This window comes from Hemitrygon akajei, chromosome 1, assembly GCF_048418815.1.
Source record: "Hemitrygon akajei chromosome 1, sHemAka1.3, whole genome shotgun sequence".
NCBI classification, from domain to species: domain Eukaryota; kingdom Metazoa; phylum Chordata; class Chondrichthyes; order Myliobatiformes; family Dasyatidae; genus Hemitrygon; species Hemitrygon akajei.
Window position 1 is genome coordinate 73,874,967 of NC_133124.1, and position 15,313 is coordinate 73,890,279.

At 44.1% G+C, this 15,313-nt stretch overlaps 1 protein-coding gene across 4 annotated transcripts in view; it reads right to left on the reverse strand.

Moving 5' to 3' along the window:
* Window positions 1–527: 527 nt before the first annotated feature.
* Window positions 528–15,313, reverse strand: part of kctd1 (potassium channel tetramerization domain containing 1) — a 137,443-nt gene continuing 122,657 nt past the window's right edge. For all 4 annotated transcript variants that reach the window (XM_073045805.1, XM_073045815.1, XM_073045795.1 and 1 more), the window contains 2 exons: window positions 11,737–12,042; window positions 528–755 (listed from right to left, as the gene is read on the reverse strand). In XM_073045805.1, coding sequence (XP_072901906.1) covers window positions 597–755; window positions 11,737–12,042 — 465 coding nt within the window. In that variant the 3' untranslated portion in view covers window positions 528–596. The remainder of the gene's footprint in view (window positions 756–11,736; window positions 12,043–15,313) is intronic.

Here is a 15,313-nt window from a genome sequence, read left to right on the forward strand (position 1 = left end):
TTTTCGCCATCAGGAAATCCAGGACGCATGGTAATGCAATCTGATAATCCCTTTCTAAAATTTCTTTTCAACAGCTCAAATTCAATAAATCAGAAACCACTAGCTGCAGAGCAAAGGCAACAATAGCCCTGAACATTTAACTCCGAGACCTGGATGAGGCCATTGTTATTTTGTGTTCTGTTACTGTTTTCCCTTGTCCTACCTCAATGCACTGTTGTAATGAATCGATCTGGATGAATGGTACACAGGTCAACTTCTTCCACTCTACTTCAGTACATGGGACAATAAACCAATTTACCAACTGAGTAAAAAGCTTTTCAGAATTAATTTCTTCGACGCAAAGATTTCTGAACTTGAGGAAAGGTTACCTTATTATGTCAAGTCAATTAAAAATCAAACCTCTTCCAATAGAACAATCAACTTTTCACTGGTGACCCACAAGGTCCAAAGGCAATGTGGACACGGTCTCTGGGAGAGACTATGACCAGTTCAGCAGTCAACACCTTTAACCAAATGCACAGGAAGTATGTTTTTAAAATTCATTTATTTTTTTAAATATTTTTTCTCCCGCTCCCTTATTTCACAGATGTATCAGTTCAGTCCAATGGTTCCTGTTTTATCCGAATGACTGGTGGAATGCGGGAAAATCTCCTGATTTCCCGTCTCAGTACATATTCGCTAAACTGGGAAGAGTCGACGCCTCCGCCGCTGGATCCCACTATTTCAAATCCCTTCAGTTGTAGCCGCTCGAGGACCTGCCAGAGAGATCACAGATGTCAAATGTATGGCCAGATGGAGAGATGCAATCCCCATTGGAGCCAGCTCCCCCTTACTGGCTGGTGTTAACTCGTAATTCACAGAAAAACATGGAAAAGAAATAATTTAAGCCAAACAAAAGGAAGTAATGAATCTATGCTGCTTTGTTGAAGCTGCACCCCAAGAAGGCAGCATCCTTCACGAAGGACCGTCACCAGCTAGGACGTCGCCTCCTCTTGTTATTACCATCACAGAGTGAGGTACAGGAGCTTGAAGACCCACACTCAACAGTTCAGGAACAGCTTCTTCTGCTCCACCATCAGATTTCTGAATGGTCCATGGTTCCACAAACACAACATCATTATTCTTTTTGCTCTTTATAGTAATTTTATGTATTTGCACTATTATACTGCCGCAAAACAACAAATTTCATAAGAGGACAATGAGAAAAACCTGATTCTGATGAATTATAATTTGAATGCATTCCACATAATTGTTTTAAAGGTTGAAGTTACAGAAACAGACCCTTCAGCACAATGCCCATGCTGACCGTTCTGTCTACGTGAGACTTTACTGCGAATGGTACTGGAGTGTGATGGAACAGAGAGACCTACAACGACGAGCGGATCACTCATTGAAAGCAGGATCACAGGTAAGGTGGTGAAAAAGGGGTTTATTGCACTGACCTTCCTAGGCCAGGGTGCTGAATAGAGAAGTTGGGATATTATTTTGCAGTTGTACAAGTCATTTGGTGAAGCAACACCTAAATACTATGCATGACTTTAGTCATCCTATTACAGGTAAGATGTGGTTAAATTGGAAAGATTTACAAGGATGCTGGCAGGACTAGAGGACCTGAGTTGTAGGGAGAGGTTGGCCAGGCTAGGTGTTTATTCCTTGGAACAAAGGAAAACGAGGGGTGATCTGATAGAAACGTTTAAAAATTATGAGAGGCATAGATATGATAGCTGTAACAGTCTTTTCCCCCAGAGTAGGGGAGTTCAAAACTAGGGGCATAGATTCAGGGGAGGGGAAAGATTTAAAAGGGACCTGGGGAGAAACTTTTACACCCAGAGGGTGGTGAGTGTATGGAATGAGTTGCCAGAGGAAGTGGTTGAGGCAGGTACAGTAATAATAATTTAAACAGCCCTTGGATAGGTACATGGAGCGGTGGGGCATAGAAAACTAGGGACTGAACACAGGAAATTGGGACTAGTTGGGTGTGCACCATGGCCAACAGGTTCTGTCTGCATCCATGCTGTATTGCTCTATGATTTGACACCAATCCTATTAGTTCTCACTTGACCATATCCTCTAAGCCTTGCCTAAGTGGCTGTCTAAATGCCTCTTAAACATAGTGATTGTATTTGATTCCACCACCTCCTCTGGCAATGGGGCACGACTGTGCAAGCGCATGAAGGTCAGCCTGTGAGACAGCAGGAAAGTTTAAAAAGCGAGCAGATTAATGGAGCGGGCGTCAGAGGAGTGGGCGACAGAGTAGTGGGAGACAGAGTAGGAAGGCATTGGCTCGAGAGGCTTCAGCGAGCAGAAGCTGAGAACGAACTTGCTCCCAGTGAGGTAAGGCCGGGTAAGCTCCTTTAATTAATCTATTTAGCTTAGAAGTAGGTAATGGAGGCAACAGTTAAGGCAGTCGGATGCTCTGTTTGCAGTATGTGGGAAGTCAGGGTGAGCACAATTGTCCCTGATAACTACACCTGCAAAAGGTGCATCCAGCTGCAGCTCCTGACAAACCGAGTTAGGGAACTGGAGCTGGAGCTGGATGAACTTCGGACTATTCGTGAGGCAGAAATAGACAGGAATTTCAGGGAGACAGTCACCCCTAAAAGTCAGGAGGCAGGTAGCTGGCTGACTGTCAGGAGAGGGAAGGAGAATAGACAGGAAGAGCAGAGCACCCCTGTGGCTGTTCCCATCAACAATAAGTATACCGGTTTGGATAGTGTTAGTGGGGAAGACCTACAGGGGACAAGTTGCAGTGGTCACGTCTCTGGCACCAAGACTGGACCCTCAGTTCAGAAGGGAAGGAGGGAAAGGAGGAGAGCAGTAGTGATAGGGGATTTGATAGTTAGGGGGACAGATAAGAGGTTCTGTGGGAGAGATCGAGAATCCCGGATGGTCTGTTGCCTCCCTGGTGCCAGGGACCGCGATATCTTGGATCGAGTTCTCAGTATTCTCAAGAGGGAGGGTGAGCAGCCAGATGTCGTGGTCCATGTAGGGACCAATGACATGGATAGGAAGAAGGAGGAGGTCCTGCAAAGAGAGTTTAGGGAGTTAGGTGCAAAGTTGAAGGACAGGACCTACAGGGTTGCAATCTCAAGATTGCTACCAGTGCCATGTGCTAGTGAGGCTAGATAATGCAGATAAGGAAGATAATGCAGCTAAACACGTGGCTAAGGAGTTGGTGCAGGAGGGAGGGCTTCATGTTTCTGGACAATTGGGCCTTGTTCCAGGGAAGGTGGAACCTGTTCCAACGGGACGGGTTGCACCTGAACTGGAGGGGGACTAATATCCTTGCAGGAAGGTTGGCTAGTGCTGTTCCTGGGGGTTTAAACCAGATTTGCAGGGGGAGGGGAACCAGAGTGTTTGAGATGGAGGTGGAGGAGGATAAAGGTCATGTGAGAACTGCAAGTAGTGCATGGAGCAAAGCTAGGTCTAACATATAAATGTTCGGGATGTTTCTGATCGCGTCCAAGATATCCTGAAGTGAGAGGGTGAGGAGCCAGAGGTCATGGTACATATAGGTACCAATGACATAGGTAGAAAAAGGGAAGAGGTCCTGAAAGGAGAATATAGGGAGTTAGGAAGGCAGTTGAGAAGAAGGGCCGCAAAGGTAGTAATCTCAGGATTACTGCCTGTGCCACGCGACAGTGAGAGTAGGAATGGAATGAGGTGGAGGATAAATGCATGGCTGAGTTATTGGAGTTAAAGGGCAGGGATTAAAGTTTCTGGATCATTGGGACCTCTTTTGGGGCAGGTGTGACCTGTACAAAAAGGACAGGTTGCACTTGAATCCTAGGGGGACAAATATCCTGGTGCGGAGATTTGCGAAGGCTACTGGGGAGACTTTAAACTAGAATGGTTGGGGGGTGGGAATCAATTTGAAGAGACTAGGGGAGAGGAGGTTAGTTCACAAATAGAGAAAGCTAGTAGACTGTGTGAGGGAGGATAGGCAGGTGATAGAGAAGGGGAGCACTCAGACCGAAGGTGTCGGGGAGGAGGAAGAAAAAGATAATAAAGTTGATCGCATTGTTAGGAATAAACAGAGGAAGAGGTGGAGAGTTTCTTAAATGCATCTATTTTAATGCTAGGAGCATTGTAGGAAAGGTGGATGAGCTTAGAGCATGGACTGATACCTGGAAATATGATGTTGTAGCTATTAGTGAAACATGGTTGCAGGAGGGGTGTGATTGGCAACTAAATATTCCTGGATTTCATTGCTTCCGGTGTGATAGAGTCGGAGGGGCAAGAGGGGGAGGTGTTGCATTGCTTGTCAGAGAAAATATTACACCGGTGCTTTGGCAGGTTAGATTAGAAGGCTCGTCTAGGGAGGCTATTTGTGTGGAATTGAGGAATGGAAAAGGTGTAGTAACACTTATAGGGGTGTATTATAGACCACCTAATGGGGAGCGAGAATTGCAGGAGCAGATTAGTAAGGAGATATTTGTAGTAAGCACAAGGTGGTGATTGTGGGAGATTTTAATTTTTCACACATAGACTGGGAAGCCCATTCTGTAAAAGGGCTGGATGGTTTGGAGTTTGTAAAATGTGTGCAGGATAGTTTTTTGCAGCAATACATAGAGGTACCAACTAGAGAAGGGGCAGTGTTGGATCTCCTGTTAGGGAATGAAATAGGTCAGGTGACGGACGTATGTGTTGGGGAGCACTTCAGGTCCAGTGATCACAATACCATTAGTTTCAATATAATCATGGAGAAGGATAGGACTGGACCCATTGAGATTGAGATTTTTGATTGGAGAAAGGCTAACTTTGAGGAGATGCAAAAGGAATTAGAAGGAGTGGATTGGGACAATTTGTTTTATGGGAAGGATGTAATAGAGAAATGGAGATCATTTAAAGGTGAAATTTTGAGGGTACAGAACCTTTATGTTCCTGTTAGGTTGAAAGGGTAAAAGTTTGAGGGAGCCATGGTTTTCAAGAGATATTGGAAATTTGGTTCGGAAAAAGAGAGATCTACAATAAGTATAGGCAGCATGGAGTAAATGAGGTGCTTGAGGAATACAAAAAATGTAAAAAGAATCTTAAGAAAGAAATTAGAAAAGCTAAAAGATATGAGGTTGCTTTGGCAAGTAAGGTGAAAATAAATCCAAAGGTTTCCTACCTACAGTTATATTAATAGCAAAAGAAGAGTGAGGGATAAAATTGGTCCCTTAGAGAATCAGAGTGGACAGCTATGTGTGGAGCCGGAAGAGATGGATTTAAAGCATTGAAATCCAGGAATATTGAGAATCCATTCCTGCCCTGGTGCCAGCCAAGTCTCTGTAATGGCCACTACATCATAATTCCATGTATGTATCCATTCATCACCTTTGTTCCTGATGCTTCTTGCATTGAAGTACATGCACTTTATCTCTTCTACCTTACTACCTTTACACTTTATTCTGCTTCTCTTTCCTCAAAGCCTCTTTATAACCATATAACAATTACAGCACGGAAACAGGCCACCTCGGCCCTTCTAGTCCGTGCCGAACGCTTACTCTCACCTAGTCCCACCGACCTGCACTCAGCCCATAACCCTCCATTCCTTTCCTGTCCATATACCTATTCAATTTTTTTTTTTAATGACAATATTGAACCTGCCTCTACCACTTCTACTGGAAGCTCGTTCCACACAGCTACCACTCTCTGAGTAAAGAAGTTCCCCCTCGTGTTACCCTTAAACTTTTGCCCCCTAACTCTCAACTCATGTCCTCTTGTTTGAATCTCCCCTACTCTCAATGGAAAAAGCCTATCCACGTCAACTCTATCTATCCCCCTCATAATTTTGAATACCTCTATCAAGTCCCCCCCTCAACCTTCTACGCTCCAAAGAATAAAGACCTAACTTGTTCAACCTCTCTCTGTAACTTAGGTGCTGAAACCCAGGTAACATTCTAGTAAATCTCCTCTGTACTCGCTCTATTTTGTTGATACCTTACCTATAATTTGGTGACCAGAACTGTACACAATACTCCAAATTCGGCCTTACCAATGTCTTGTACAATTTTAACATTACATCCCAACTCCTATACTCAATGCTCTGATTTATAAAGGCCAGCATACCAAAAGCTTTCTTCACCACCCTATCCACATGAGATTCCACCTTCAGGGAACTATGCACCATTATTCCTAGATCACTCTGTTCTACTGCATTCCTCAATGCCCTACCATTTACCATGTATGTCCTATTTTGATTAGTCCTACCAAAATGTAGCACCTCACACTTATCAGCATAAAACTCTATCTGCCATCTTTCAGCCCACTCTTCTAACTGGCCTAGATCTCTCTGCAAGCTTTGAAAACCTACTTCATTATCCACAACGCCTCCTACCTTAGTATCATCTGCATACTTAACTAATCCAATTTACCACCCCATCATCCAGATCATTAATGTATATGACAAACAACATTGGACCCAGTACAGATCCCTGAAGCACACCACTAGCCTCCAACCTGACAAACAGTTATCCACCACTACTCTCTGGCATCCCCCATCCAGCCACTGTTGAATCCATTTTACTACTTCAATATTAATACCTAACGATTGAACCTTCCTAACTAACCTTCCGTGCAGAACCTTGTCAAAGGCCTTACTGAAGTCCATATAGACAGCATCCACTGCTTTACCCTCATCAACTTTCCTCGTAACCTCTTCAAAAAATTCAATAAGATTTGTCAAATATGACCTTCCACGCCCAAATCCATGTTGACTGTTCCTAATCAGACCCTGTCTATCCAGATAATTATATATACCATCTCTAAGAATACTTTCCATTAATTTACCCACCACTGATGTCAAACTTACAGGCCGATAATTGCTAGGTTTACTCTTAGAACCCTTTTTAAACAATGGAACCTAATGAGCAACACGCCAATCCTCCGGCACCATCCCCGTTTCTAATGACATTTGAAATATTTCTGTCAGAGCCCCTGCTATTTCTACACAAACCTCCCTCAAGGTCCTAGGGAATATCCTGTCAGGACCTGGAGATTTATCCACTTTTATATTCTTTAAAAGCACTAGTACCTCCTCTTCGTTAATCATCATAGTTTCCATAACTACCCTACTTGTTTCCCTTACATTACACAATTCAATATCCTTCTCCTGAGTGAATACCGAAGAAAAGAAATTGTTCAAAATCTCCTCCATCTCTTTTGGCTCCGCACATAGCTGTCCACTCTGATTCTCTAAGGGACCAATTTTATCCCTCACTATCCTTTTGCTATTAATATAACTGTAAGAAACCTTTGGATTTATTTTCACCTTACTTGCCAAAGCAACCTCATATCTTTTAGCTTTTGTAATTTCTTTCTTAAGATTCTTTTTACATTTTTTGTATTCCTCGAGCACCTCATTTACTCCATGCTGCCTATATTTACTGTAGATCTCTCTTTTTCCGAACCAAATTTCCAATATCTCTTGAAAACCATGGCTCCCTCAAACTTTTAACCTTTCCTTTCCACTCAACAGGAACATAAAGATTCTGTACCCTCAAAATTTCACCTTTAAATGACCACCATTTCTCTATTACATCCTTCCCATAAAACAAATTGTCCCAATCCACTCCTAAATCCTTTCACATCTCCTCAAAGTTAGCCTTTCTCCAATCAAAAATCTCAACCCTGGGTCCAGTCCTATCCTTCTCCATAATTATATTGAAACTAATGGTATTGTGATCACTGGACCCGAAGTGCTCCCCAACACATACGTCCATCACCTGACCTATCTCATTCCCTAACAGGAGATCCAACACTGCCCCTTCTCTAGTTGGTACCTCTATGTATTGCTGCAAAAAACTATCTTGCACACATTTTGGAAACTCCAAACCATCCAGCAGAATGGGCTTCCCAATCTATGTGTAGAAAATTAAGATCTCCCACAATCCACCTTTGTGCTTACTACAAATATCTGCTATCTCCTTACAAATTTGCTCCTCCAATTCTCGCTCCCCATTAGGTGGTCTATAATACACCCCTATAAGTGTTACTACACCTTTCCCATTCCTCAATTCCACACAAATAGCCTCCCTAGATGAGCCCTCTAATCTATCCTGCCAGAGCACCGCTGTAAAATCTTCTCTGACAAGCAATGCAACACCACCCCCTCTTACCCCTCCAATTCTATCACACCTGAAGCAACGAAATCCAGGAATATTTAGTTGCCAATCACACCCCTCCTGCAACCATGTTTCACTAATAGCTACAACATCATATTTCCAGGTATCAGTCCATGCTCTAAGCTCATCCACCTTTCTTACAATGCTCCTAGCATTAAAATAAATGCATTTAAGAAATTCTCCACTTCTTACTCTCCGTTTATCCCTAACAGTGCAAACTACTTTATTATCTGTCCTGACGAAGGGTCTCGGCCCAAAACATCGACAGCGCTTCTCCCTATAGATGCTGCCTGACCTGCTGTGTTCCACCAGCATTTTGTGTGTGTTGCTTGTATTTCCAGCATCTGCAGATTTCCTCGTGTTTGCCTTACTATCTTTTTCTTCCTTCTCCCCTACATGTGCACTCTGAGCGCTCCCCTTCTCTATCACCTTCCCATCTCTATTAACTTCCCTAATATTGATTGGCACCTGATTAGTTCCAATGGTTTAGATGGGGCAGAGTTTGTTAAGTGTGTCCAGGATGGATTCCTGTCACGGTATGTTGACAGGCCGACTAGGGGGAATGCCATACTAGATCTAGTATTAGGTAACAAACCGAGTCAGGTCACAGATCTCTCAGTGGGTGAGCATCTGGGGGACAGTGACCACTGCTCCCTGGCCTTTAGCATTATCATGGAAAAGGATAGAATCAGAGAGGACAGGAAAATTTTTAATTGGGGAAGGGCAAATTATGAGGCTATAAGGCTGGAACTTGCGGGTGTGAATTGGGATGATGTCTTTGCAGGGAAATGTATTATGGACATGTGGTTGATGTTTAGGGATCTCTTGCAGGATGTTAGGGATAAATTTGTCCTGGTGAGGAAGATAAAGAATGGTAGGGTGAAGGAACCATGGGTGACAAGTGAGGTGAAAAATCTAGTCAGGTGGAAGAAGGCAGCATACATGAGGTTCAGGAAGCAAGGATCAGATGGGGCTGTTGAGGAATATAGGGTAGCAAGAAAGGAGCTTAAGGGGCTGAGGAGAGCAAGAGGAGGGCATGAGAAGGCCTTGGTGAGAAGGGTAAAGGAAAACCCCAAGGCATTCTTCAATTATGTGAAGAACAAAAGGATGACAGGAGTGAAGGTACGACCGATTAGAGATACAGGTGGGAAGATGTGCATGGAGGCTGTGGAAGTGAGCGAGGTCCTCAATGAATACTTCTCTTCAGTATTCACCACTGAGAGGGAACTTGATGACGGTGAGGACAATGAGTGTGGTTGATGTTCTGGAGCATGTTGATATTAAGGGAGAGGAGGTGTTGGAGTTGTTAAAATACATTAGGACAGATAAGTCCCTGGGGCCTGACAGAATATTCCCCAGGCTGCTGGGGAATATTCTGTCAGGGAAGAGATTGCTGAGCCTCTGGCTAGGATCTTTATGTCCTTGTTGTCCACGGGAATGGTACTGGTGGATTGGAGGGAGGCAAATGTTGTCCCCTTGTTCAAAGGAGGTAGTAGGGATAGTCTGGGTAATTACAGACCAGTGAGCCTTACACCTGTGGTGGGAAAGCTGTTGGAAAAGATTCTTAGGGATAGGATCTATGGGCATTTAGAGAATCATGGTCTGATCAGCGACAGTCAGCATGGCTTTGTGAAGGGCAGATTGTGCCTAACAAGCTTTAAGGAGGTGACCAGGCATGAGAGTAGTGCAGTGGATGTGCTCTACATAGATTTTAGTAAGGCATTTGATAAGGTACCACACGGTAGGCTTATTCAGAAAGTCAGAAGGCATGGGGTCCAGGGAACGTTGACCAGGTGGATTCAGAATTGGCTTGCCTGCAGAAAGCAGAGGGTCGTGGTGAAGGGAATACTTTCAGATTGGAGGGTTGTGACTAGTGGTGTCCCACAAGGATCAGTTCTGGGACCCCTACTTTTCGTGATTTTTATTAACGACCTGGATGTGGGGGTAGAAAGGTGAGTTGGCAAGTTTGCAGATGACACAAAGGTTGGTTGTGTTGTGGATAGTGTTGAGGATTTTCAAAGATTGCAGAGAGACATTGATAGGATGCAGGAGTGGGCTGAGAAGTGGCAGATGGAGTTCAACCCGGAGAAGTGTGAGGTGGTACACTTTGGAAGGACAAACTCCAAGACAGAGTATAAAGTAAATGGCAGGATATTTGGCAATGTGGAGGAGCAGAGGTATCTGAGGGTACATATCCACAGATCCCTGAAAGTTGCCTCACAGGTAGATAGGGTAGTTAAGAAAGCTTATGGGGTGTTAGCTTTCATAAGTCAAGGGATAAGAGTTTAAGAGCCGTGATGTAATGATGCAGTTCTATAAAACTCTGGTTAGGCCACACTTGGAGTACTGTGTCCAGTTCTGGTTGCCTCACTATAGGAAGGATGTGGAAGCATTGGAAAGGGTACAGAAGAGATTTACCAGGATGCTGCCTGGTTTAGAGTCCTACGTTCATCCATGCCAAACAAGCAGCCTTCATGTGTTCATCTGAATTGTGTGTCATTTTACCTCAGACCCCTCTAACTTCACTTCTCCACTGTTCAAGTATTGTTCAAATGTTTAATTGTACCCACCTCTACCACCTCCTCTGGCAGCTTGTTCTGTCCACATGCTTGCCATCCTCAAGGTGAAAAAGTTGTTGCTTATGCCCCCTTTAGAACTTTCTCTTCCAAACATGAGACTATACACTCCCAGAAACAAGACTGTGACCATCCACATTTTCCATGCTCCTTTGGCTTTATAAACCTCTGAGGTCACCCCTGGGCCTTCGTCGCTCCAAGGAGAGGGGATAGAGAAGAGAGAGCACGGAGGTGGGCGGTTGGGGGAGGACAGAGAGAAAAGGCGCAGGGAGGGCAAGAGGGATGTGGCGATGGGGCAAGAGGGGAAAGAGTGCTGGGCTGGGGGGGGAGAGAAGAGCGGTAAGGTGGGTTGGGGAGAGAGATGAGGCAGAGTATAAGATGACCCCAAGTTTGCAACAAGCACCACCAGCATCTGGAGATGAGATAAGAAATGGAAGGGGCTCAAAGGTGGATGAGCTGAGATGAGGTTTCAGTGAACATGGAGTCTAAGCTTGCCTGGGAGCCAACACAACAAGAATGTATGACCAGGCTCAAAAACAGCTTCTACTCCACTGTTATAAAATTATTATATCTTTCCCTTGTGCAATAAACAGAACTCTTGACCTAATAATATACCTCATAATGATCTTGCACCTTATTGTCTTCCTGTGCTGCACTTTCTCAGCAAATAAATTATTTTATTGTTTTACCTTGTTCTACTTCAATGCGCTGTGTAATGAATTAATCTGTATGAACAGTTTGAAAGACAAGCTTCTCACTGTACCTGGGATATGAGACAATAATAAACAAATACCAAATTCCAACATTGTGAACGTACTGAATCAATTCCACAGAACATATACTTCATTTATAGAACATAGAATAATACAGCACAGATCCTTGGGCCCACAATGCCAACATTCTCTGCACATTCATTTGCCTAAGTAAGAGCCTCTGGAACACCTCTATTGAATTTGCCACCATCACCACCCCAGGCAGTGCATTCAATAGAGCAACTCTTGACTCAAGTTTGAAAGCCTCAGTAGCATCACCCCTCCAGAAACCCGACCTACCTGTACAGAGTTAAGGTGGCAGTATCCATTGAGGGGGAAGCGGATCACATGTGTGGAATCGTGATTCCAGCCTGCGTTGATGGAGTTGCACATGACGTCACCAATTTCGGGGAACACCTCCTCAATCAGGGCCTTGTCCCCACTCAGGGTGATCCTCTCACCCAAATCAGGGGCCACACGCACCACCAGACATTCGCACGGGCGTGAGAAACGGCTCATTTCCTGCTCCTGCTTCCACCGCTCGAGTTCCACCAGCATTGGCTGCAGCTGGAAATACTTGGCCTCTTCATAAAGCAAGCTGTAATCCTGGGGGCAGCAGGAGAAACACCAGGCCAAGTTAGCAACTAATGGCAGGCAACAGTGCCACACCTCGAAGAGGGCTAGCTGGATGCACGCTGAAATGGTATCGCAAATGCTCTATCCAAGACTGCAAGACACTGCAGAAAGCTGTGAATCCATCACGAAAACCAGTCACCCCATTATGGAGCAAACATGAGGAAATCTGCAGATGCTGGAAATTCAAACAACACACACAAAATGCTGGTGGAACACAGCAGGCCAGGCAGCATCTATATGGAGAAGCACTGTCGACGCTTCGGGCCGAGACCCTTCGTCAGGACACTACAACAGGAGTAGGGGAGGCCATATACAGATATGTCAAATTGGGAGTGGAAAGTTGAATTGAAACGAGTGACCACTGGGAGATCCTCCTTTCAGGAGACGAAGGGTCTTGGCCCGAAACATCGACAGTGCTTCTCCCTATAGATGCTGCCTGGCCTGCTGTGTTCTACCAGCATTTTGTGTGTGTTGTCCCTATTAGGGACACTGTCTACACGTCCCACTGCCTCTGTTGCCCTCTTCCTTTCCGGTTCTGATGAAAAGTCACAGTTCGAAAGGTTTCTCTCCATAGATTCTACCTGATCTGCTGAGTTCCTCTAGCATACTGTGTGTATACTGAAGGCGGAAAACTAACAGACACAAACTTGGGGGGAGTCTTGAACTCTCACCTGCAGGGCATTTTTAAATTTAGCATTCCTTTGGAAAGATGGTTCCAAATTTCTACACTTGCAATAATTCATTACAAGTCAAAATCAGTCCAAAAAAAAACATTTTAAGAATCTCAAAAATATTTTTCGACACCCCTTAATAAAGTCATAGAGTTGTACTACACAGACACAGTCAACATAATAAAAGACCCCAACCACCCCAGACATTCTTTGTTCTACCACGTCCCCCCACACTCCCCCCATTGGGCAGAGTATAGAAAATAATGTATGTATCGCAAGGTAGATGGTGTGATAGTCACTATTACATAATATTAGCTTTTTACCCAAGTAACTAAACGTACTTCCCCTGCCGTTGAACTGGAATTGTATCTTTATCAGGATCATCTACTGTATCCAATGCTCCTGGTACGGCCTCCTTTATATTGGTGAGACCCAATGTAGAATAGGGGACCACTTCATTGAGCACCTTCGCTCCATCTGTTCAAAAAGGTGGATCTCCCAGTGGTCACTCGTTTCTATTCAACTTTCCACTCCCGACTCGACATGTCTGTCTATGGCCTCCCCTACTCCTGTTGTAGGCCACATTCAGGTCAGAAGAGCAACACCGCAGTCTGTCTAGATAGTCTCCAACCTGATGGTACAAACACTGATTTCTCCCCCTTCCTTTTTCTATTTCCTGTTTTGGTATCCCACTCACCCCTTCATTCCTCTTCTCTTCACCTGCCCATTTTGTCCCTCTGCTACCCCTCCTCCTTCCTTTTATTCCATGGTCCACTTTCCTCTCCCGTCAAATCCCTTCTTTTTCAGCCCTTTATTTTCCCACCTACCATCTCCCAGCTTCTTACTTCATTCCCCCTTCCTCACACACTTGACCTTGCCCCTCACCTGGTCTCACCTATCACCTGCCAGCTTGTTGTACTCCTTTCCCCACACCTTTCAATACTTGCTTCTACCCCATCCTTTCCAATCCTGTAAGGTCTCAGTCCAAAATGTCAACTGGTTATTCCCCTCCGTAGATGCTGTCTTACTTGCTGAGTTCCTCCAGCATTTTGTGTGTGTTGCTTGATAGTACAAGACATGAATGCTGTACTGTTAGTATCATCTGCTTGGTACAGAGATAAGTTTCTGTCATCCAATTCCCATATTTCAAATTTTTGAAAAAAGTAAAGAATTTAAAGTCTCTTAAGAAAGAATCTGCGAAACACTGCTAGCAGACCTAATTGCAAAGGCACTAAATTTGTATGACTTCACAGCAGCCTTTCATCATTGATGATGGAAAAATCAGTATTTTGGCTTAAATGATCTCAAAGTTCAAAGTAAATTTATCAAAGTACATATACATCACCACATACAACCCTGAGATTCATTTTCCTGTGGGCATACTTAGAAAATCTATAGTATAGTCACTATAACAGGATCAATGAAAGATCAACCAGAGTGCAGCAGACAAGCTGTGCAAATGCAGATATAAATAAATAGCAATAAATACCAAGAACCTGAAATAACAAGATAGAGTCTTTAAATGGACAATAGAGTCCATTTAGTCATCTGTGTTCTATGCTAGCTCTTTGTAAAACCTTTCCAGTTAGTTCTCTGCTTGCTCTCAAGCATTCCAACCTCTTCAATATTGTCAGTATTGCCAAAGATGCCTGCCACCCTGAACATTCCCTCTTCCACCTTCTCAGAGAAGATACAGGAGCTCAAAAGCCCAAATGACCACATTCAGGAACAGCTTTTTTTCCCAACTGCTATCAGATTTTTGATCCATTTGCCTCCTTCACATCCCCTTTCCTGTTCATGCTGTCATGTTTTTGAACCCTTAATTATACCTCTTCCATTATTGTAATGTTAACACTTCCTTCTGCACTACATTTGATTGCGATGCGATATTTTACATCATTTGCTTGCATTTGCACTTGTCGCTATAGTTATTATTACTATGCATACTCTTCACTTTGTGAGCTTTATTGCATCCTGGTGAATGTGACGATAAACAAATCTGAATGGGAATCCCTCTCCTTCCTTAGGAGTGAACATCACCAATAGCCTACACGAGGAAATCTGCAGATGCTGGAAATTCAAACAACAACACACACAAAATGCTGGTGGAACACAGCAGGCCAGGCAACATCTATAGGGAGAAGCGCTGCCGAGACCCTTCATCAGGACTAATCGAAAGGAAAGATAGTAAGAGATTTGAAAGTAGTGAGGGGAGGGGGAAATGCGAAATGATAGAAGACCGGAGGGGGTGGGATGAAGCTAAGAGCTGGAAAGGTGATTGGCGAAAGTGATACAGAGCTGGAGAAGGAAAAGGATCATGGGACGGGAGGCCTCAGGAGAAAGAAAGGTGGGGGGGAGCACCAGAGGGAGATTGAGAACACTAAATATGTCAGGGATGGGGTAAGAAGGGGAGGAGGGGCATTAACAGAAGTTAGAGAAGTCAATGTTCATGCCATCAGGTTGGAGGCTACCCAGCCAGTATATAAGGTGTTGTTCCTCCAACCTGAGTTTGGATTCATTTTGACAATAGAGGAGGCCATGGATAGACATATCAGAATGGGAATGGGATG